This window comes from Dasypus novemcinctus, chromosome 6 (genome assembly GCF_030445035.2).
Source record: "Dasypus novemcinctus isolate mDasNov1 chromosome 6, mDasNov1.1.hap2, whole genome shotgun sequence".
NCBI classification, from domain to species: domain Eukaryota; kingdom Metazoa; phylum Chordata; class Mammalia; order Cingulata; family Dasypodidae; genus Dasypus; species Dasypus novemcinctus.
Window position 1 is genome coordinate 68,748,349 of NC_080678.1, and position 23,734 is coordinate 68,772,082.

Here is a 23,734-nt window from a genome sequence, read left to right on the forward strand (position 1 = left end):
TAAATTGATTTCATGACTCACGAATCCACTGTGACCCACAGTGAGAAAAACACTGTTGTAAGGTATGTTTATTGGATGTTATTTATCCATTAAAAATGAGATCAGAGAATATTTAATTTTGTAGAAAACTAATGACAAAAAAGCAGAAAATTACATTATATATATAATATTATAAGAAATTTTTATTTAAAAAATCAAGCACATTAAAATGTTGAGTGGTTAACTGTTAATTGAGAGATTTAAATTTTATTCTTCTATGAACTTAATTTTCCTAATAACCTTCGTTGAACATATAATAATCCTAATTAGAAAAGTTCATCTCTTTGTATTTTAAGAGACAGTACTCTCTACTGTCCAACAAATCTTCAGACCAAACTGCATCCATTGTATGGAGACTCAGTAAAGAACAAAAAACACATAATAACTAAGAATTTTATAGTATACTAAGTTAAATTTTAGTTTTGTGCAATATAGTCAGAGGTTGAGATTAGTGGTAGGTGAGCTGATGAAATGAAGAAGTTCTGGTGCAATGTTGCCAAAAATGGTTTTGTGTTTGACTATCTTAGGCCACATCTTCTCCAACAATTTACTATGAAACACTAAGGACTGTATACGCTTAAAGACAAAAATCTAATATTTATGGATATATAATACCACACAATCAGTATTTGCGCGTGTATTTTCAGATTTCAATGGTCAATGTTAAAATATGAATATTATCATTAACATGAGTGTATTAGCAAACATTTATACATAATAAATTGCTGTTAATGCTCAACCATCTGCAAAGTCTAACTCAGTTTTACCTGTCTTTGTAGAGCTCAGCTAGGCTCCCGATCATTAGCATAGTGCAAACTGGGGGACAGGGAGAAGGTTTAATATATGGGGGTGTGGGAAAAGGGCTGAGAACATTCAAAGGGAAAAAATTTAGATGAACTTGTTTTCTATTATCTAGATTCATGTTCTTGCTTTTAATAATGTAGATAATTGTTCCCCAAGTACGGAATGTACGTCACTGATAGTATGCAAGATAACTTTGGATGTTACAAGTTTATTATTTTAATGATTGTGGTTTTTGGCCATGCAATTAAAAAAGTACACTCAAACTTTAAATTTCTCAGATTCATAAACTACAAAACAGAAATGTCATATTGATACAGAACCTCATTGTCATCTTTAATGTTCCAAAGCCAAATATTCCTTTTCTATACACTGATCATAAATGGTTTCATTCATTTCACAGAACTCAACTACTTTTGTAAATTGAATAGATTTGTTTACTTGTATCCTATTTTTTACTTTATTCAAATTTCAAACTTACTGCCACTCCTTTGTTTTCTTGTTTATATACGTATTGCAAAGTATTCAAACTTTCTCTTATCACACTGATACTTTTTTCCTTTTAAATAAAATCTTTGAGCACAAAAACAACTCCATTTAAATAAAAGCATCAGATAAATAAACATAGAGTATGTACACATTGCAAAAAAAAAAGAAAAAAGATTCACGAATAACATTTGTGAAACCCAGGCACGTGTTAATTGAACTGTTGCCTAAGAGAGCTGTCCTAAAGGCATAAATCATGTTTAGATTATTTAAAAGTCATTGCTCTTAGCTTTATTTTCCTTTATGCCACACCACACACAAAAAATATGCTATGAGGTAAAAGGTTATTCTATATTATCAGAAATGGCAATTGTGAAGAAAGTACTTACACTTAAGGCAAAACAAGATTGAAATTTCTATTCCTTAGAGTATATGCATAGAAAAGCTTTAGAAACACACAGTATACAAGGTATAATTGGTAATTATCTCTGGGTAGGAAGAATTATGGGTGATAAAAAATGGTTTTCCTTTTTGTTTACTTTACATTTTTATAAAGATCCACTTGTGAATAAGACAAATTAAGAAACTATTTGTTTCACTCAGGGAGTATATACACTTACCTGTCCAACTAAGGCCCAGGTGATCGGCTACTATTGCCATTCTGATATCTGTCCGCTCACATGGACTCTGTGGACCTACGGTTTACAATTTCTTAATTAAAATAATCATCAAGAAAGATACAATACTGGAAAATTGCTTTTAGCAGTACTCAGATTTTACAGAGAGACTAATACTAACACCATACACTTAAATGTGTCCTAATCACCTACATGAACACTTCTTTTATTCACATGGCTCACTTGTTTTTTACCTGCATCAGGCCAAATGTCAGACTACATGGATGCTCAATGTAATGGAACTGAACATGCTGACAAGCTAGCTAGTTTACAACAGTTACAGAATTGTTGTCTTGGTGAAAACACCATGTTGGGATGCCAACATCTGTGCTTTTAGTTCGACAGAATTATATCCATTAGCACAATAAAAAAAAGTTGCCATCTTGAATGACACCAATATCTTCAGCATGCTTCCCTAGCTGTCTACAGTGTAGTTTGACTAAAGGAAGAAAGAAGAATATATAAGACAGCACAAACAGATGACAATGACAGAATGAGAAACTACAGTTATGTCACTCCACAGGCAACCACAACAGTTCATGCACTAGAGTCTACGAGTTGGAAAGTGTTTACAAACTAGGCTCGTTCTCCAGGATGTGAGCAAAGCGTGCTCAAGAAACCTGACTGCCTTCATTCTCACCAGTCCTTCTACTGCTCCTTTTCTCACTGCCGGCCTTTTCACTCTTTGATTTTAAAGGTGCTGCCTCTGTTTTCTTATCTCTAGCAGACTTCGTTGTAACTGAAGGCTGGCCACCCCGGGAAGTCTCGGACAACGACGTGTTTCTTGAGGTACTGTCTTCCTCATCGGACAACTCAGACTGCATCTTTCTGTCTTCTTCAGAGAGGCGTTCCACAAGCTTTAAGGTCTCACCACTAATTCCCTTAAAATATTCAATGGAATGTTTACACACTTCCTTAAGCTGACTTTTCCTACCTTTAACTGTGGTGGTGGTGGTGGTAGTGGTGGTGGTGGTGGTGGTGGTGGTGACACAGGTGGATCTTACCTTTACTGGCAACTTGGATGGAAGCTGTTTGACCTTGGCTTTCTCTGACTGCCCTTGCTTTTGTGTGGCACATGCTTTTCTAACTGAAGCTATGTTATCCCTCTGTGTGTTTTTCACTGGAATTCTGGACTTTACATCTATACATGAAGAAGTAAGGGTTTTCTCAGATTGACTAACCTGCTTCATTTTACTTGCTTTAATGTTTGACATGTGATTTGGTGGGAAGATATCTTTTGGTGAAGTGGCCTTTACAGGAAGTTTGGATTTTCGCCTAATCCCTATCGATTCTTTTGTCTTTTGCTGCTCTCCCAGAACTTTCTGCTTATCTCTTATACAGTGTCCTTGCAGTACCCCTGTCTTTCTTCCTGATGAGCTTTTCACCGGATTAGCTTTCTCTGTGGAACAAGTGGGTGCAGAATGTTCTGTCACAACTATGTTACTTGTAATGTTATCTGTCTGTGTAGTGGAAGAATCCAAATTGTTGTTGTTATTAAAATTATCTTTTTGAAAATCATGTTTTTCTTGGGACCTAATGCCCATCTGGCTATTTGCTGTATTTGAAAGCGTGATTGTTTCATTCTCTAGTCCCTGACAACTGGTCATCACAGCTTCTATCTTATCTGTTACTTCTCCGAGGCCTTCTTTCTTCATGGTCATGGTGGATGCAGAAATTCCCATTTTTATAGGCGTGCGCAACTTGGGGTCAATTTTAGACGTGTTAGTGGCTGCTGCTGATTTCTCCAGGGAGCCGCTACTGGATGTGCTTTCCTGATACTCTCCGCTGGTCGGGACGCTGGGGTTAGGTTCGACTGTAGGTGCCTCTACATTTCTCTCTAGATTGGTTTCTACAGTGGTGTCCCCTGAGTGTGGCTGTGGGGTGGCAGTGACCATACTGTTATCCCCTTCCCCCTGGTCCCCTGGCTTCCCTTCAGAAGTATGCTCACCAATCTGGAAAAATTGGAGCCTCTCTTCAACAAAATCCCTCTTGCTCATGTCAATTGCACCACTGCGAGTCATCTCAAACATTTTTCCTTCATGAAATGGGAAGGGGTTAGGCTCACTAGTTGGGGTACTTTCATCAGTTGGTGTTCTGGCTGGTGTTGTGTCAGGGGTTGTGGCTGGAGAACGGTCTTCCACTGCCAGGCCAAATGGCTTAGTTTCATCTTCCCGTGATTTACTGTCAAAAACTTCATCATCTCCTCGGTTATTAGACCAAGGGTCAAAGTCTAGACCTTTGGTTGCTACCGTTTTAAAAGGAGTGGCAAATTCTTCATCTACTTTGTAACTGAAATAAGTATCAGGAAACACTGATCTGTCAGGATGTCTGCCTTCTAGTGTGAAAAACTGGGCCCCTGACTTCTGATCAGTCTTATCAGGAGTCTTTTCAGATGAAGAACTTTTAGAAGGTGGCTTGTCTTCATCTGGTCCCACCTTTCCCTCCTCCTCAATAACTTCAAGTTTACTTTGGCTGAAAGAGCGATCAGCTGGCTTCAGAATGCCCTCTGTGTTCCAGACATCTTTCTTAATTTCCATGGACTGACTTGGGAGTTTAGAATCACTTTCTGTCAAACCATCATCTTCATCTTGCAGATCATAACCATCCAGAGAGTCTATCTCCGTGGCATCTGTATCATGAGAAAACTCTGCTGTGGTAGCGATGGAACACTCAGTAATGGACTGGTCATTGTTCCCATTCTGGGCAGTTTCATTCTGAGGTGAATCAAGTCCAAGGGCAAATTCATTATCTTTTCCAGATCCATTAGTTTCAAGTTCTTTCTGGTTGGCAGCCCTTTCAGCAGAATCTTTGGATTTTGTCATTTCTTTTTGCTCAAAGTCTACCTCCTTTAATTTGAAGGTATATTTTTTAACTGGGACTGGTTGATAAATAGATTCATCATCGCTTGAATCGCTGACATCTGCTCCAGGAGGAACTGGCGAGGGTGGCTGCACTCGGATGACTGGTTCAGCCAGCTGGTACTTGTCATGCTCATCTTGTAAATTGACTTCAATCATGTCCACCTCTTTTTCAGGAAGATAATGCTGTTTTTTATCTAACTCTATCTGGTCTGCATCCAGGGGTGGAGGAGGGGGAAATTCGATATAGGCAACTCTGTTATTTTTAGGTCTTTGGTTAGAGTCTCTGCTCACATCAGGAGGCATTTCACGCTCAACTGTTGTCTCCTCCACCCTGGGCTGCTTTAAGGAGGTTGATTTGGCCTGTTCTTCCTCCTCTGATTCCTCAGAAACCTCCGGGATTGGGCTGGGTTTGCCTGGTATATAAGCTATGAGCGAGTCTGGTGTCTTGGATGTAAACTCATAACTCACTTCTTCTGAACTGGGAGTTTCTGGGGTTAAAGGGCTTTTCCCAGAGCTGTCTAGGAAGGATACTTGCTCTAAAGTATCATCTTCTGGGCTACCTTGGGGAGAAGGAGGTTGCTTTTGTTGTCTAGTTGTATAAAAGGTCCCCCTGGTCTCTTGTACTGTCTTACATTCCTGACTTATGATTTTTTTAATACTTCCTTGTTGTATCTCCTTTTCATATTGCTTCCCCACTTGTACAAAACTAACATAAACGGGTAACGTTTTTATTTCTTTCCCTCCCTCTATCTGAGCTAATGGTGCAACTTTTTCCAATCCATCAATGGGACTGTGGTCGAATACATCACTAGAGGGAGATTCCTTTCCTGGGCTAATATCTAAAGAATCAGGAGATTTGGTGGGGGAGATTTCGGTTTCATCGAGAGGCGGGCATAAGCCTACATAACTCTGATGTTTGGAAACTTTGCTGATTTCTGAATACGTAACTTTTTCATCTTCTACAGAATTAAAATGCTGTGTCTCAATGGTCTCTTTACTCATACATGATTGGGGTAATTTTTGTGAAAGTTCATGTTTTGGAAATGTCGACTGCTCACAAAAACCGTCTTGAATATTAGAAGACAGCATTCTCCTTTCATCAGGAACTCTGACTGGAATGTGGGACACTGCTGAGCTCTCACTTCTTCTGGAAAGTTGATCAAGAGATCCTCCTGGACATTCGCCTTCTTTAACAACATATTCCCTATATAAGACTTTTTTGGAGGGAGATTTCACAGTCATTTCCTTCATTTCTGAGAGAGCACCATTTGTTAATTTGTGTTCTCTCTCAGTCACAGACATAAATTCACTCCTTTGATCAATGCTTTTAGTCTCAGGGTGACCAGTGTGATTCTCTCTCACATCATGAACAAGTACATGTGAAAGTTTTTCTTTCTGCAACTTATTGTTAGTAGCTCCAGAACTTTCCCATGTTCTAAAGACCTTTTTGTCCCATGGTTCCTTAGTTGCTAAATCTGAGGGTACATGACATGCCAAGTCTTTAGCCTGTTGCTCGGAAAAATAGTCAGGCATTGCTTTACTTGACATTTCAGTTCTCTCTTTTTTCACATCACCAGAGCCAGAATCATTTACAATAATTTCATTGCTTTGGGCATGCTCATCTTTGGCTTTCAATACCATAAAATCTTTTTGTACCGGCACACTTTCATCTGAGAGGTCTATGGCCTTCTGCTGCTTTTCTCTAGCAAAAACTTGATACACAGGCAGCTTGCTCTCCTGGATTTTTTTAACTGGGATTCTGGATTGCCCATCTGGCTTTTTGTCTTCTTGAGACATGTCTTTAGTTTTTGCATGTATGCCTTGTTCAAATTTTAATCTAATGGAACTAAGTTTAGATTGTTTGAGCTGAAACCCAGACTGGGGCCCTTCTGGTGCTGTGCTCTGTGGAATATTTCCTTTGGCTTCCACTGTGGACTTGCTCTCTTCAGTCTGTTGGGAAAGATCCCTCTTCTCTGGGCTGTCAGGCAGACTAGACGTTTTCTTCTCATCGGCTTTGGGGAAGCCTTGTCCATCACGGCCATGCTGCCTTGTCTTAACCCACTCATCATTGGATACCAACAGCTCTGTTAACAGTACTTTCTCAGGGCTGCTACTGGTAGAGCTTTGAGAAGAGTATTCTTTGCCATTTCTGGGACGTGACTTTTTCTCTGGGGACTGTAGTTCATCATTTAGCTTTTCAGTTTTGTCACGAAAAAACTGTGACACTTCAGTCAGTTTTTCTTCAGCCTCCTTCACAGTCCTGTCCACCCTGTCTTCATATAGCAACTTCTCTCTACCTCTATCTAATCTGTCCTCAGTAAAGCGCATCCACATGGCATGTTTTGGACTACTAACATCGCCAGAATAATGCAACACTGTCACTTTATCAAAATGCTCATCTTTAGACACTTTACCTACACCATTTTCAGATACATCTTTACAGATTTTGGAGAGAATTTCTTTTTTGGGGGCAGTGGCTATGTTCTCTCTGGGTCGTTTATCAGACCCCTGTAACTCTGAGCTAGGGGGTCCTGCATGGTCTGTAACCGATTCCTCAGTATCAGAATGTGACACATCTAGCTTTTCTGACAGAAGCATTTTCTCAGCAAACCTGTAAGACTCCCCTCTTAGTTCTGACAACTCATCGTCATGGTATTCTATTGAGTGTTGACTCAAAAGCTTCAATGTTTTATAAGAGTCATCAGATATGAGTTGAGCAGAACTAGGGCGACTATCTTCTTCTTGGGACACAGGAGTGTTTACTCTGGAAGACTCCAGATAAGAAGGCAATGACTCTTCAGCAGTAAGCTCTTCTTCTTCTTGCTGACCCTGTTCCTCTGAACAAGGAAAAGCATCGTGTTTTTCTGGCAGAAAATCTTTTAGGTTAATATCGCCCCGGGATAAGTCTTTCTGATAGACATACATTTCCTTTTCTGGATGCTTTTTGGTTTCTCTAATAATGACTTCAGTGGGCTCAGCTTGGTTACCTTTTTCAATGTGGACTTCTATTATACGTTCCAATTTGGGTTTCATTTGGTTGTCCTTCTCTGCATGCTGGGCTGAGGTTTCAGCAGCAGACTTATGAACATCTGGAGACACTGCAGACTTATGTTCAAACAGACCTGCCAGTTCTTTGGAAGGGTCCCGCCCAGACTGAAAGGCTTTCATGATGTCATGGACTGACATGGTTTCTTCAATCCTCTCAGAAGCACCTTCACTACCTGGTGGAGAATGATAAACCATTCTGGTGGTTGTGGTTATATGAGTCTCTTCTTTAACACGCATGCCTTTGCTCAAAACCCGATTGTGGTCATCTTCTTCACTATTGGCCTTCATTTGAAATGCTTTAACTTTTTCTTTAATACTAGATGTGGTAGGCTTTGGCTCCAGTTCCATAAAAGTAGGTGAAGGTTGTGACACAGGCTCCTCTGGTTGGGACTGGGAAGCATCTCCAGCTGAGGGCTCATAGCTCCTGATAACATGAACCACTTCGGTTCTTGTTTCTGTAATGACAGGAGGGATGGGGACTTCATGAAAAAGTGGTTTAGGACCAGTGCTTTCAGCGCTTTGTGGGGCTGAAGGCGTTTTCTCACTTCTTGTTTCAAAGCCACTGTCCGACAGGGGACTTTTATCTTGATCATGTTGAGAAAAGTCATCTGGAGACTCTAAAATAGTATCTGTTCCAAAAAAGGAATCGGCCATTTTACATAATTCTTTCTCAGAGGTGGAAGGCCTCATGGAGGCTGGAGGCATTTTGAGTTTGTGTTCCTGCAAAGCAATTGCTGGTTTTAAAATTCTTTTCTGTCTCTCTTCACCATCCTTCTTTGCATCCTCAAACTTGTACTTTAAGTTTGCCAAAGAACTACTCCCAATATCATTTGTTAGGTAATCAATAACTTTGGTCAAGTTATAATCCTTTTCAGAGGCAGCCTTTGCTTTTACTTGCACCCTCTCCGGCAGAGATGGAGAACGGCTCCCTGCAGCTTGCTGTCTTGCTTCTTTTATTTCTTCTGAAGTAAATTCTATCCAGTCATCTTCAGGAGAGAGTCCGTTGTCACTCTTAGGTGATTTGGGTGATCCTTTATTATCTACGCACACATCCTTTTTAAGGATTTCACTAACTTTTACTAAGTCTTCCTTTACTTTCTCAACAATTTTGAAAGGCTCTTCATCGTCAATTCTCCCTTCTTTTGTGAGTTCAGGTTGGAATGGCTTTTCCTCAGGCACATCTGTCTGAAGTATTGCAGTCATCCGCATTAGGTCCTCCTTCATTTCGGCCACGTCTTTTAGTATCTCCTGACTGGAAGATAAGGAAGATGGTGCAGACAACTTAAGGGCAGAGGGTGCAAGGAACAATGATGACTTAACTGGAGATGAAGTTCGATTGAAATGGGGCTGAGGACGGGTCTCCGTAGTCAATGTTTTAATGGGTGACAGCAAGGCTGCTGCTGATTTTGTAAGTGAATGAGACTCTGGAAGTTTCTTTAATGCTGGTTCTGGCAAAACATTGACTACAGAGTATACTGGCACTGTTATTATTGATGAAGTTACAGATGAGGTAGTTGCAGATATTGACGACCCAAGGGATGTATAGAGTGCACTTGCGGAAGGAGTTCTTAGAGACTGAAAAGCTGATGGTGCTGAAGAAACATAGGACCTGAGTGGGGAAAATGGCATTGCTGTTGTGGTAGAAAACACTTTCTCAATTGTGTCAGTGGCTACATTAACCACAGAGCTCACAGAGTTTGTAGCTGTAGAAATTTTGTCCTGTAATGTGGCAGTGGCTTTGCATCCGTTGATTAAAGTTGAAGATGATGGATATTTCAGAGGGGAAATAGATCCATTGACTAATGCTACCTCTGCATGTCCAGGCACCTGTTTCACAGGTGATGAGAAAGAAGATGCCATCGTAACTTTAGCTGATGAAATGGCATCAACTGCTGATATAGCTGGAGACACCACTGACTTCAAAGGTGAAGACATTAGCGGGGCTGCTGATGTAATAATTGACTTAAAAGGCAAACTTGAGGAATACATATTAATGTTTGATTTGGGGGAGGCAGGGGGTGTCATAGTAATTGATGACCTCTCCAAAAGAGACCCTGCTGTAGTCACTGGAGAGGTCCGAGAGGAAAACGTAGAATTGGATGCCAGCCCTTTTAAAGGCGTAGCCTCTGTGATCGTGGGACCTCTAACCAGGGTACCAGAAGAAACTTGGATATTGTATGGAGATTGTGACACCACTGTTTTTATTGGTGAAGAAATTGTCCGAAAGGATCTAATTGGAGATGCCACGTCACTAATGGATTTAACTGAAGATGTAGTTGACGCGCCTAATGTGGATTTGATTGGAGAAGGAGTCGAAACAGACCATATTGATTTTAATGGAGAAGCTGATGGTGTATTTGAGGAAGAACTTGATAAGGAAGTGAAGCCTGACTTGGTTGGCCCAGGCACCGTAATCGGAGCTGTTGTCCAGGACTGGTATGGTCTTGTAGAAAAGAATGGCTTGTATGAATAAGTGGTGGGGAGGGATCTTGTTGCTCCTGCACTCCGTTCAACTGTTTCTTAAATTTTAAAATGAAATCAAACACAAAAATCAACAAAAATGGTTGAGAAACAGAGAGACCAGAGAAAAAAATTGGTCAGTAAACTTTGAAATATTACAAAAGCAAGTACAATTGTTTGCATGATTTAGAATGGAAGAGGCAAACAGAATAATTAAACAAACAAGAGAAAAAATTCTACAGAGATAACTAATCCAAAATAAAAAAAAATAAAAATAAAAATAAATAAATAAACGCCATAAATAAAAGGCAGGGCAATGTGAAATGAAAGACAGAAAAAGCACATCGCAACCAAACAGGCCAACAATGGAAAACAAAAAACATGAGGAAAGAATTAATCATGAGAAAAATAACCACAATGGAAAACTGTTCTCTTATTTCCTATTGACTTTCTTATGTGCTGGTTTTGAATATCAGTAGCCGTTATATTTTGCCTGTTTTGTGCAACCATATGACTCTCATTTTAGTAATTTCTAATGTTCCCTCTCCTTGAACCTTTTGGTGATCAGATTGCACCTACTTAGAACCATATCAACGTGTGTTGCTATATATTAAATATCTAAAGCTCTTTTTAAAAACCACTCAAGCCTATTTCATGCAGAGTCAAAAATAAATTTTAAGTGACAGGCAACTGATGTGCAAACTGTGAAGCCACTGGATTTTAAATCTGTATCTTCCATGCACAATTCAGTTATGCTTCGCACTCATAAAAAGCCAATAAGAGCAAGAAATTTTCTGAGTTAGAATTTTAAAAGAAAAAAAAAAAAGAAAAGGAATGTTTGCATTTCTTTTTTCCATGCAGTATATTCCTTTTGGTGGAGGAATAAGAAAATGTTATATGAAATGACTTAAAAATGCATGTGTTCACACACACACAAAGGAGAAAAAAAAACAGAAAATATGGTTCATGTTTACTATAAGCAAGCAAAGCAACTGAAAACATTTTTTCATGCGCAATATATCATGGCAAACAAGCCAATGAAGTAATACAATTTGTATGCCATATTATGCACAATATAATAAATTTAAAAATAGTTCCACAAGAGCATTTAGAAAGAAGAGTACACTTTTTCCGTGAGATATGAAGTCTTAGTACCTTTTGATAATTTAGGAAAATATTTAATAATACATTTTAAAAATATATCTGCAATTAAATATATCCATCTCTGTAGTTGTCTTCTTAATGGATATAATAAGCACATGGTTCATCTTAGATTTTTTCATAATCTAGTCTACTTTCAATGCTCAAAAGGTATCATGGGGAAATAAAAAGTACAGTTATATTTTTAACACCCCATATTTAAGAATCTACAGTGGGATTAAAGTGTGTTGAATTTATCAGTTGTATTCTGGTGCTTTCCCAGAATATTCTTGGGACTCATGGATAATACTCCCAAATACCGGAGCAAACATCAGGTAAATCTACCACTGGGAAAGATGGACGTGTACCTGCATTCTTCTGGCAGTAGGGCAAGAAATACACACAAATGAGATAAGCACACTCACTGGGGAAGAACAAACACGCATTTAGTCCTCTCTACTTTTACAACTCTAACAAACAAACCAAGCTGGTCACAGTGATTTGGAATGCCTGCCAATGGCTAATGTTCTACGTCAAAGTTGATTACAGTCTCGCTCCCAGAAAGCACTGGTTCAGAGTAAGAGTGAAATGCGAAGAGGAAATGAGAATCTGCTTCATCTTTTATGCTCTTCTTCATGTTGTGCCCGTGCCATTGCTACAATTCAGTCCTTGGATTAGCAGCTACTCCCACAAGGGTGAAGATTTTCATTCCTAGTGTACATTTAAATTCAAACATTCAGAACATATCCTTTTCTAGGTTTAAATATTATTCTAAAGAAAAGTGGAAGAACTAAGGAAAAACCCACCCATTACCCCTCCTAGCCATAATTCTCAGTAGTATATTGCTTTTGGAAATGCCACACTGCAAATGGAAGGTTTGGGGATTCCTTTAATTTGATGATTTGGGCTCAGTGCAATGGCTCAAGACAGTTTATTTCAGTAGCTACCAGAAACTGGTAAAGCATCTCTCTTTTACCACCAATGGCTGGTTCATCGGGCAAAGAAAGAAGTCTTCTGAACTATATCCATGGTTTTATACTCTGCTCTGCTCTGCTCTGCTTCGAGCAGCCAACTTACCAAGCAGTTGTATATTTTATGCTTTAAGCACACATATTTTGTGATACATTTCATAACAAAGGGAATTTCTGGTTGTCACACAATAAATTACACCAGAATCTTTTTCTTTTTTTTTTTTTTGGAGAGTGGGGTTGGGTGGGAGATGGAGTTCTAATACCAACTCAGGGGCTGTGACTTTTTCTTAGTTTTCTTTTAGTCCCTTCTTACTTCTCTTCATTCTTTAGTTTATCTAGCCTTATGCTTCCTTTCATAAAACAAAGTACCTCCTCTTTCTATCAAAAATCAAGCGGAAAAGCTGCATATACCTTAACCTCAAGGTCTCAGGAGCCTATCTAAAGCTTAAGGATGTTGCCTGGGTATGCCAACCAGTTACCCAGAAAGGGCCTTAGCTCTGGGGCAAAAGAGTATTCCAAAGAAAACTTCTCTACCCAATAGATTTAGTTGTTCTGAAAACCCAGCTAGTTATGCACACACATACCTTCCCTGCTTTGTAGCTTAATAGGAGTTGATTTCAGCCCTTACTTTTTTGAAAGGATTTTGAAATTTCTTCTACAGGTAAAAACTGAAGTCTGGAGAAATGTTTATGAGTGTTCATTTTCTTGTGCTCCCCATTTGGTATCTGAATATAAAAGCTTCCCTATAGTTTAGGAGCTAGACTCTAGGAGATTATACTAAGACCAGGTGAGGAAAGTAGTGGGGTAGTTTCCTGCTACACTTTTCATATGCTGTGTTGACCCACAGAAACATGATTTTAGGAAAGGGGCGGGAAACCAAAGTTGTGTTTATGCTGATAAATTACCAATTCTTCCTGAACTCAACTATGAGTCAATGGGAAACAGCTAGGAACAATTTACTAATTTTTAAAAAAAGTATAAACTCTCTTAAGTGAAACTGTCATGCTTAAAGTGTTATTCCTCCACTCTACATCAAACAAACACAGTGCTGCTCTCAGTCCTCTTAGTTCCTGTAGGTAGAGGGGATTGTCTTGAGGGCTTTAGCGATGATCACTGGAGAGAATAATTATAAGGATGGCCGGGGGGAGTGGGAGGAGGGAAGGAGAGTATGCAGAGAGAAGGAATAAGTGAAAAAATGAGTGAATCTACACCTTGATACTTGCAAGCCAATTAACAATGAACCAGAACAAACCCTAGAAAATTAAAGGGCCTAGCCAGTGCAGTGAAGGCCAGTTTTATTTAGATCTGATATTTTAATAAAGGAAAAAGAAGCAGGGGCGATAGGATATCAATAAATATTTAGAGTGCTACCTCAAGAAGGGAGGAACATATAATTCTTGCAAAGTGGGAAGAAAAAGGGTTAGGACTAGGATGTAATGACCTAACTATGTTTTAAAAATGAGATGACAACCAAAGTAACTTTATCATCCTTTTTACCATTTCAAATATAGAGGGGCAAAATATTTTCACTTCTGAGCATAAATTTAAAGCAATATTGGTATTTATCTCCTAGCACTACACTATTAACCAAAGTGAAATCAAGGTTTTTAAAGACAAGTAATGGATATTGCTAGTTAAAAAGAGTTAATGACTTTCTTAAAAAACTATGTTTTGACACTATGAGCTAGGGGTGCTTAAACCTTATATCTTCAACTGTGTACAGTACATTACTTAGATTTTGTGATAAGATTTTAGTTTTTCTTTTGTTATTGGACTTCCAAATGAGACCCAAATTCAGTGTGTATAGAAAAAATGTCTCTTCTTATAAAAGTCCACATAGATTAGTAAACGTTAGAAAACTCACTCATTCCAGGCTCAGTCAAGTAGCTGTAGCGCTTACGTAAAGCTAAAGATGCAAAGCTCTGTCGGCGATCTGTTTTTTCAGTCTGAAAAAGAAAAAAAGAGGTTATGTATCCAAATTCCTTGTGACATTTTGTAGGATGGCATGTTGATATCTCGTTTATCTTTAATTTTCTTCTTACACATTTTCCTCTTGAAAATGTTACTTTCTTACCAGCGTTTTGCAACCCCACCCCAATGTTTCAACGAAATAATCATCATTCAGCAAATATAAGAGCACCAACACAGCAGACTACAGGGAACTACAAATAAAAGACGAGCATTACAGAGACTTCTGATGCTGAGCGGTAAATTTCCCCAAATCCATTCATATTGAAAGCACACATATCACAATGTACACTTCACTCTATGTGAGTACATTCAAGGAAAAAAAGGCACAGAAAGTTTATTATTTCACTTACTGCTGCTGTTTCTATATGAAAAAGGTATAAAGTATAGATGCAGAGATTAAAACAGGTTAAGGTTTTATTAGAAAAGTTACCGAGTCCTGTGCTGGCTCATTCTATTTTTGATGTGTGGGTTTAAAAAATTTCATTTATCATATAACTTGGAAAAATATTAGGAACTAACTTAAAAGAAAAATTTATTCAGAACTTAATTGAACAACTACACCCTTAAAATACACGGTCTAGATAAATTCTTTTAAATAGCATATCAGATATCTATCAATAGTCAGTGAGCAAGTATTTTATGTCACATAAACAATGTTTATTTCTACAGTAAACTTTCATGTTAGTTGACCATAATCTAGTTATCGAAAGTTACAACACAGTGGATACTAGGTGAAAATATGTACATGAAACATATATAGATATACAGATATATGCCAATCTATCACATTAAAAAATGTTTAAGAATTTTAGTTTTCTGTTTTAATCAGCTGGATTATAATTTTGTTGAATGTACTGAAGTACTCTTGTGTGCATTTTGAGCAATAGTGAACCATTCTTTAAGAAAAATGTATACCCTTTTATCTCACTTAAGGTAAGATCTGCAAAAATATAAGTAAGACATTTCCCACACTTCAGCCCTCTATACTTCTATTATACAGGTTCAATTTCTATTCTACCTCTGATAGAATAAAAGCAGAAGTGTTCATATTACCTCATCATCTTGATCTGACTCTGTCTCCTTTTGGTTCCAAGATGCATTGCAGAGACAAGGAATATTATAATGGACAGCAGGGAAAAGAGTATCAGGATATGAAAAGGACTGAGTAGGGAGCACAAAACGCAAGCTGATTTAGAAAGCAAAGCAAATCAAAAGACAGCAACAAAAAATATCAAGAACTGTACATCCACAGCAAATTAATGTGTGACATTACTTGAAAGCATAAAAATCTATGAACTACCAGCAGAAGCAGAGGCAATAAACAGAGGACTCCATCATACAAACCATAGGAATTTGACACCACAGTAACAAGACTTAGTCAATTTACACACGGAGACTAATAAAACTTGAGTTTCAAGAGCTTTAATCATGTTACAAAGCATTCCTTAATTGCATACCAAGGGCCTACTTCTTCAAGACCAGGGGAAGAAAATGAAAATAAACCAGTATTAAAAGATACCTTTTTATGTGCTGGCAGAGTGATATTTAAGTTGCAGACAGCTGTTTGAGGCAGTCCTTTTGTTGTCTTTGGTTCTTTCAGAAAAGACAGGCGACCACAGGGCTCTTGGCTGGTGTCTCTAATCTAGAAGAATTTGGGTAGTTGACAGTTATTCAGAAAGACTTTTCTGAGGGTTCCTTTCTATATAAGATTTAAGCACGCTTGTTTAGGAAGCCCTGTCTGAGAGACAGAAAAGGTAAATGGAACAGATGGTAATAACAATTACATGTTATCCAGGGTGGTCACATTTAAACTCTGCAAGATTTAGAGTGCCCAAATTCCTAGCCTAAACACAGGACTGCTGCATCTGCTTGTCTTGTCCTGACAATCCATTCTGCATTCTGGTTTTATGCATTTTCTTCCTGCCTGATAAATTTTTCCTAAAGACTTAGCACTGAGGCAGTTTTAGTGACAATAATAACAGCAAATAATAGTGATAAAAGCAATAACAATAATAATAAAACAATTGTCCTTTTTACTTCTCTGAAGAGGAAGATCTTTCTAGAAAGCTTCCTGGCTTCCATCAGAAATGGGGATGAGACTTGAATGCTAAAGGATTCCATCCATTATTTGATTATGTACATTAACCAAATATGATGCATCTTATTGTTCTAGCTTGTTTGGTCTTACAAAAACTTACTTAAACATCAATTATTAAATGGTTTAAAGGTAAAACTTTTGACTAATTATAAATCTTTACTGGCCTAAAAGTACACTGGGGCAGAAATAAGACAAAACCTGATGTTGTTCTTATGTATTCAGGTTTGGCAAAATATTTCAAACTAAACAAATCATGCAAACCTTTTCTTTTTATTCTTTAAGAGCATAAAAAAAAAAGTTACAGGGTCTCTGTTGAAGATGGTTTACCTTGATGGAAAATGGCAGTCTATTTTCTTTGAAAGCATAAAAGTTAAAAACAAGTTGCTGTCCTCCTTTGGTAAGTGGGGCCAGATTTCCATAACAATCAACATAGATAGGTTTTCCTTCCAGAACCTATTAGAGTAAAAGAAATACATAATGTAATGTTAATTTCAGTTGGAAGAATTTTGAAATTTTAAGTTACAACATTAAGATTGAGATGTTTCTATGTCACATTTGTCTACTAGGACATTACTGCTGTGACACTGTTTACTGCAAAAAAGTTGACTGGCTCACAATTCAGCAGTTGTGATTGGAAACTACATATCATGGACATGTACAAAACAGAATCATGTATTTGTCTTTATTCTGGCAACCTTAAACATGTATGAGAAAAGTACCTGATAGACACTGAAAGAATTTTTTTGACTCTTAGCTACTTACGTGATACTGGATCTGAAAAAGGAAAATCATGGTAATGTATATAGACAGTGACCATGTAAATAAGATAACTCAAGTAGCCACAGGAAAAAAGAGATCATGGCTTTAAATTCATTAGTACTACAATTTAACTAACTAAGGTAACCCCAAAGATACTTAAAATAATTTGAGAATGAATCTATACTAAAATTTTTAAACAAAAAGTAAAATCACTAATGCACTCAATATTTATAGTGAGTACTGTTATTGCCTTCAAATAAAACTCCATATCTGGGCAGCATAGTTAAATGAACTTGTATTTTGTAAACAAGATACCTCAATATCTTTGCTTCTTGCAACTTCCTCAAAATTCTCTTGCTGCTCTAAAGTTTTATCCACTTTGTCATCTGTCATGCAGAAACACCGCAGGGAGGATTCCACAGGATCATTCATTTTGGCAAAAACAACAAACTTGGCCATATATGGAACACATATTAATTCCCTGTACAGTTGTGTGGCTAACCCAACAGTTTCTAAAACTTGATGGCAGTCTGCAAGCCAAAATCTGAGAAAAACAAAAAGACAAAGCAAAAATATGAAAATGAGGTGACTTAAAGGTCAAATTTTCAAAAATTTAAAGAATATAAGGCAACTAAACCAAAGTATTAACTTGCTTATTTAAACAAACAGACAAAGAGCAAAAACATTTTCTCCATTTCTCAAACACACAAACCCTGTGTGTTATTTGATTATAACTTTGCCAAGAAAAAGCTAAGGATTTTCTTTCTTTTCTTTTCTTTTCAACAAACTTCTTGTTCCCCTCTTACACATAACCATGATAAGATTTTCTACTCCCTGCTCCAAAATTTAATCTATGACTTTACTATTGGAAAGAGAAAGAATTTTATGGGGAAAAATGGGGAGAAAGGAAAATCCTATCCCACTGGAAGGAGCAAGCCTGGTACTTTATATCTTCCTGTGAGAAATGGATAAAATTACTTCTATTAGCAAATTTTAAATTTCTGAATCAGACCCAACTTTACCATCAAAATTAAAAAAACCCACTGATATTGAGCACAATAATTTTTCCTTCCCAAAAGATAATAAGGCTAATTCCTTAGTGTTTTCTGGAATTCTTTATTGCCATACCTGGCTGAAACATTGGTTGTAAAAGAGACACAATCCTTTATAAATGTCAAAGGAGTAGTTCCTGTGATGTCTTCCCATTGAGCAGGTGAGGTGCCCCCTGAGAGAATAACAGCAGATATGTTCACTTTATGATAGGAGATGCTCATTGTAAAAGTTTCATTATTATCCTACCCTTCTTTCTGCATAGCCAGTTACTGGCAAAACCACAACACTTTCAGTTTCAACATGTCCTGAAGATAATTTTCCTCTCTACTATCCTTTTATACTTTGACCTGCTTGTTATAATCACCTTGCAAAATATTACTAGATTTTTAAAAAACTACTTTTCTGTTTGGGAATGAATGAATGACTTAAAGTTAGGGGCAACAACAATTTATAAGTGCAGTTTATCAGTACAAAGATTTGTCATTTCAGAGAGACAATTCCTATTAAAGTAAAAAAAAGAAAAAGGTAAGACTATCAAGAAAGTTAAGAGGCAGCTCATTTAATAATGAATGAACCACTGAGTTTTTCACAGTGAAAGGGGGAATCAGTCATTAAAATTATCCCTCCAAGAAATAAGCCCAAAACAAACCTATATTTAATAATCTTGGACTTCCAGTTAAAAATCAGATTAGGTTAATCAAATGATAGATTGACCTCTGGATTCCAGGCCCTTATCACAAAATGTGTTCTAAACTCTATATTTCATCTATTGGATTACATTGGTGAATAGAATAGATAAGACGCTTTAATCATGTATTCTATTCTTGTGACTACTACTGGTGCTCTGTGAGAACTTCTATTATCCCTGGAGTCTATCCAGTTTCCTGGTAATCTAAAGGGTATTGCTTGGTTCACTGTCTCTGTCTAGATCACAGAGTTATTACCTATTTGCTCAGTAGATTCAATGATCCCTCAGTAACTTTAAAAGGGCTCTGTTACTAGCTGCTAAACTTAATAGGAGGGAATGGAGGAAAAATAATATCACCAGATTTTAAAAGAGTCACGTGCTGAGCACCCTAAAGAAATGATTGCAGGGATAAGAAAGATGAGGTGATGGACAAGTAAAAATTTTCATCCTCTCCCTTCTACTTTTATAATGTTGGCATGAACGTTTCAAACATTTTATCCTTACAAAAGATTCTCCTTAGCGAGAATCCTCACAAATGCTACTAGCGTCAAGAAAAAGTATAACAGGACTTAACCAAACCTGTAATGCTACAGAGAAGGCGCAAATTGGGTGTGGTATCCCCCTTGTACCCATTGGACACGCCTTCCCCTGAGGGCGGGGGCACTGGAATGGTCATCGTGATTGGTTTATGGAATTTCCTTCTTCTTGGTTCCACAGTGACGATTGGGCTAAATGTTGCTTTATTTCCAAGGATCTTTTTCACAATTTCATCTGGAACAGGCTGGGCCTAGAAACAGAAAACGGACATAAATGAAAGTGAGCATTTTTCCTATCATCAGAAAGTTGAGAAGGAAAACAGCCAACTAAAAAATCTCTCTCCTTTATCCTCTCTCATTACTTTAGGAAGGGGTTTTTAAAAAAATCCAAAATTAAAAAAACTAACATAATAAGTTTATGCAGGAATTAGTCAGCCTGAGTATTTTCCCAATAGAAAAGGAATGATGTTGGCATGCTTAAAAATCAAGGCTTTCCGAGGTAAGTAGCAAAAAGGCATTCAAAATTTCAAAGGATTTCAATGCTATTCTATCAAACCTAACTTATTCCTCTTGGTTTCTTTGTATTTCATAAAATATTCAATAAGGGAGACAATTGAGAAGAACTTCGATTGAATTGTATGATAGTCTCTTTAGCTCCAACTGTGTACTGAAGGCCTTTCAAGATCTTGGAGTGTTGACTCTAGAAGAACCCCAAAACTGCCTCAAGCATGAGAAGCCAGCCTCACAAAAAGAGTATGAACTTTCAGTTAAGCTATTTATTGAATTAATTTATATCACAAATCAAATTATTTTAAGGACATTTTCCTTATTCTAGAAAAAAAGAACTAGTTAAGGTCTAACAAATGAGTAAATACAAAAAAGACCATTCTTGCCAAGATTTCTAGTCAACATTCCAAATCAAAACAAGTTCCAGCTGGTTTGGATAAAAACCAGCATTTATGATTAATTTAAATCAAACCAAAACTCTAAGACTTGCAAGTTTTACTACTACTGACTTTTATGGTATGCCATATTATAAGTCAAGCCAAATATGTTTTGTTTCTTTAATGGTATATTTGCTCTTTGGTGTGCTTTTCTTGCTCCACATACCAAGACCAAAAATGGATGGTTCCAAAAATGATTTTTCATCAGAAACCAGTAAGATTTTCATACAGAAAAAAAAAAAACCTAAAATATATACTTTATTTAATGAGCCACTAAGCTAACTTCACACTTAGTGCTTTTCATTTTAAAAAGTTAATGATGCCCAAAATTGCCTAAAGCATTAATTAGCCTTATCATTAAAGATGAGTTATGACCACTTTTTCCAAAGCAAAACATGCTGTGTACACACATACTGAAGAAAACTCTTTGTGAACATTACCTGGAGGCCCACTCGAATTCTTTTGGTTAAAGCGCCCTCTGGGAAAGATGCTTGGACAAGGGGCACTGTGGTGCTGCTCAGAATTCCACCTTCAGGACCAATCTGGTTGCTTTCCTGCTTAATCCGTGAAACCACCGCAAAATACTGGGGGAAATCCTTAGTGATGATCCTACAGATTCGCTTTTTCCCTAACTCTTCTGGGCTATCAAGTTCTGAAAAGATGAATGAAAAAGCTATGAGAATAAGCATATCCATGAAACAACTCAAAACAAACGGATAGGTACTTTTAATCGTCAAGATTATGTGTATTCCACAGCTAAACAGACTTTGTTTTCTTAAAATAGGATTTTATTATAAAGAGAAACTACAGTGATCTTAAAATTATATCAAGCTTTGCAAAAATATTAAAGTTTTTCATGTACTTTGTAGAAAAATTTTTCTACCGAGGAGGAACAAACATCTTTATCAACTGGCATTGTACTACAAATGGACACATTTCCACTCTTGAAGAGGAGAAGCCTCACTCTGTGGGTTTTGTACAATATAACAATCTGCCCTCAAGCTGCCAAAAGTAGAAGAATTAGGACTTAAGTATGTCTGAAATACTCTAGAACTGAATTTGAAAACCTTTTTCAAAAATTTTTTAACTACTCAAATGATTGTCATCGTCATCACCAATTTGTTTCCCAACGGATGGTCCTCATGCATCCAACTCAATACATCTACACATAGGCATGCCTTCCTCCCCTCTACTTCTAAATCTACTTTACCTGTTGTTCTAACTCTGGTAAAGGTTTTACAGTTTGCCCATTCCTCCAGTCTAATAGATTTCATTCACTTTCCCTCATACTTCATATCTAATGACACTCCACATCTAATGGTTAAAGTCCAATTGGTTGTACTTTGGAAACCACTGGTCTCCTGCCATCTCCTTTGTTCAGGCCTGGTTCAGTTTGCTCTTGATGACAAAGTCCACCGCCTAACTTGTCTCCCTGCCAGTCACATCCCCTTACTCTAGTCCATTCCTTCATAATGCAGCCAGATTAATCTTCTTTAAAAAACAATTTTATGCACAATTCTGGTAGGGCTACTGGAATAAATGACTTTTAAAATCACCCTAAATAATAAATATTTGGGAATAGCCAAGAATATTTTGAAAAAGCAGGATTGTGAGGGAGAATTTTTCTTATATTAAAACTTACTCAGGAGTACCACAATAAAACAGTATGGTACTGGTATTAGAAGAGACAAATGGGTCAGGGGGACAAGACTAAAGAATCTAGAAATAGATTCAACTTTATATATGTATAAACACACAAACATATCCACTCACATGCATACACATATAGAATACATATATAAGTCCACATATATTTGCTTTTATATATATGTTTTATATAATATGAATTAAGTTCATATATTTAAATTTCAAATCTGTGGGGAAAAGTTTATTTAAAAGGTGGTGCTAGTATAATTGAAAATCTGCTTGGAAGAAAAAGCTAAATCACTTCATTTTATCATATAAAAGTTCCAGCTGGTTAGAAGGCTTAATTATTTAAAAAAATAAAAATATTACCAAAATTCTCAGGAAAAATTTCCTTTAGCCTTGAGTAGGGGAGAACTTCCTAGACAAAATTGGAAACCCAGAAGCTCTAAAAGCACTTTTGACTATACGAAAATGAAGATCTTTTCATGATAAAAATAGTAAACTGGAAAGACAAAAGGTAAAGCAGGAAAGATAAGAATAGCACACAGACAAATAAAAGATGAATATGTTCAATACCAAGGGCAGCTTGAAAAAGAAGTACTTTCCTTCATTGCAAGTGGGGGTGTGAATGATGATCTTTTGGCACAAAGTCATCTAGCATCATCTATTCAAAAGGAAAGTGCACCTACCCTTGGACCCAGCAATCCCATTTTTCTGAAAACCTTTCTAAGGATATACAGAGCAGCACTGCCTGTAATGACTAAAGCTTGACTCGATCTGTACAGCCTTCCATAAGAGAATGGAATGGTGAGATAAATTGTGGTATATCCATACTCTAGACACTCCTACAGCTATTAACTAGGATGATTCAGATTCATTCATTTACCAAATATTGCTCAAGGCCCACTCTGTGCAGGATGTTCTAAGCACTGGGGAGAAAGTATAGAGCAGTCTAAAGTCACTACTCTTACTGAGCTTAGTCTAATGGTTGAGGAGTGGACACACCACTCAGGAAAAATGAAGAAAAAAAAAATTGTGGTGACGGGACAGAATGTGACCAGGGCAGGGGTATTCAGCACCAGGGCGTGGGGGACAGGTTCTCATTTGAATGGGATGAGTTGGAAAGGCCACTGGGATCAGGTGAGACCACAGAAGAGACCAGAGGGAAGAAGCGAGGGAGGGGCCATGCACCAATTCACCAATATAAGGCTGAGAAAGTGGGAAGAGGCAAGATGCAGAGAGCAATTTATATACTATGATCCTCTTTGGGGGAATAAAGTAACCTGCACTAGTTTATTTTTATAAGAGAAATATGTAGAAGAAAGCTTTTAGGCATCTAGCACCTCAGTGGGATGGTAAGTGGAGTTGGGGGTAGGGAGGTGGGAAGAGGGTGGGGAATGGGACATTATTATTTTGGGGGTTAAATAGTTTGGGATGTTTTATTTGTAATCAAAAAGGAAAATTCCCAAACTCTAGGGGTTTGAGGTTTTGTCTTTAACTGCTCGCATAAGCCTCTCTTTATATCCCTGAAACGTAAGGCACACACCCTACTGTC

At 37.4% G+C, this 23,734-nt stretch overlaps 1 protein-coding gene across 3 annotated transcripts in view; it reads right to left on the bottom strand.

Moving 5' to 3' along the window:
• Positions 1-23,734, bottom strand: part of ANK3 (ankyrin 3) — a 345,711-nt gene that overhangs the window by 34,980 nt on the left and 286,997 nt on the right. For 2 of the 3 annotated variants that reach the window (XM_058298890.2, XM_058298891.2), the window contains exons 29-37: positions 20,973-21,184; positions 19,632-19,839; positions 18,440-18,536; positions 17,627-17,855; positions 16,880-17,005; positions 15,974-16,096; positions 14,348-14,429; positions 3,952-10,431; positions 1,947-2,021 (exon numbers count right to left, since the gene is read on the bottom strand). In XM_058298890.2, the coding sequence (XP_058154873.1) occupies positions 1,947-2,021; positions 3,952-10,431; positions 14,348-14,429; positions 15,974-16,096; positions 16,880-17,005; positions 17,627-17,855; positions 18,440-18,536; positions 19,632-19,839; positions 20,973-21,184 (7,632 nt within the window). Of the gene's footprint in view, positions 1-1,946; positions 2,022-2,643; positions 10,432-14,347; positions 14,430-15,973; positions 16,097-16,879; positions 17,006-17,626; positions 17,856-18,439; positions 18,537-19,631; positions 19,840-20,972; positions 21,185-23,734 lie in introns of all 3 variants that reach the window. The other variant, XM_071215805.1, reaches the window with a different exon arrangement.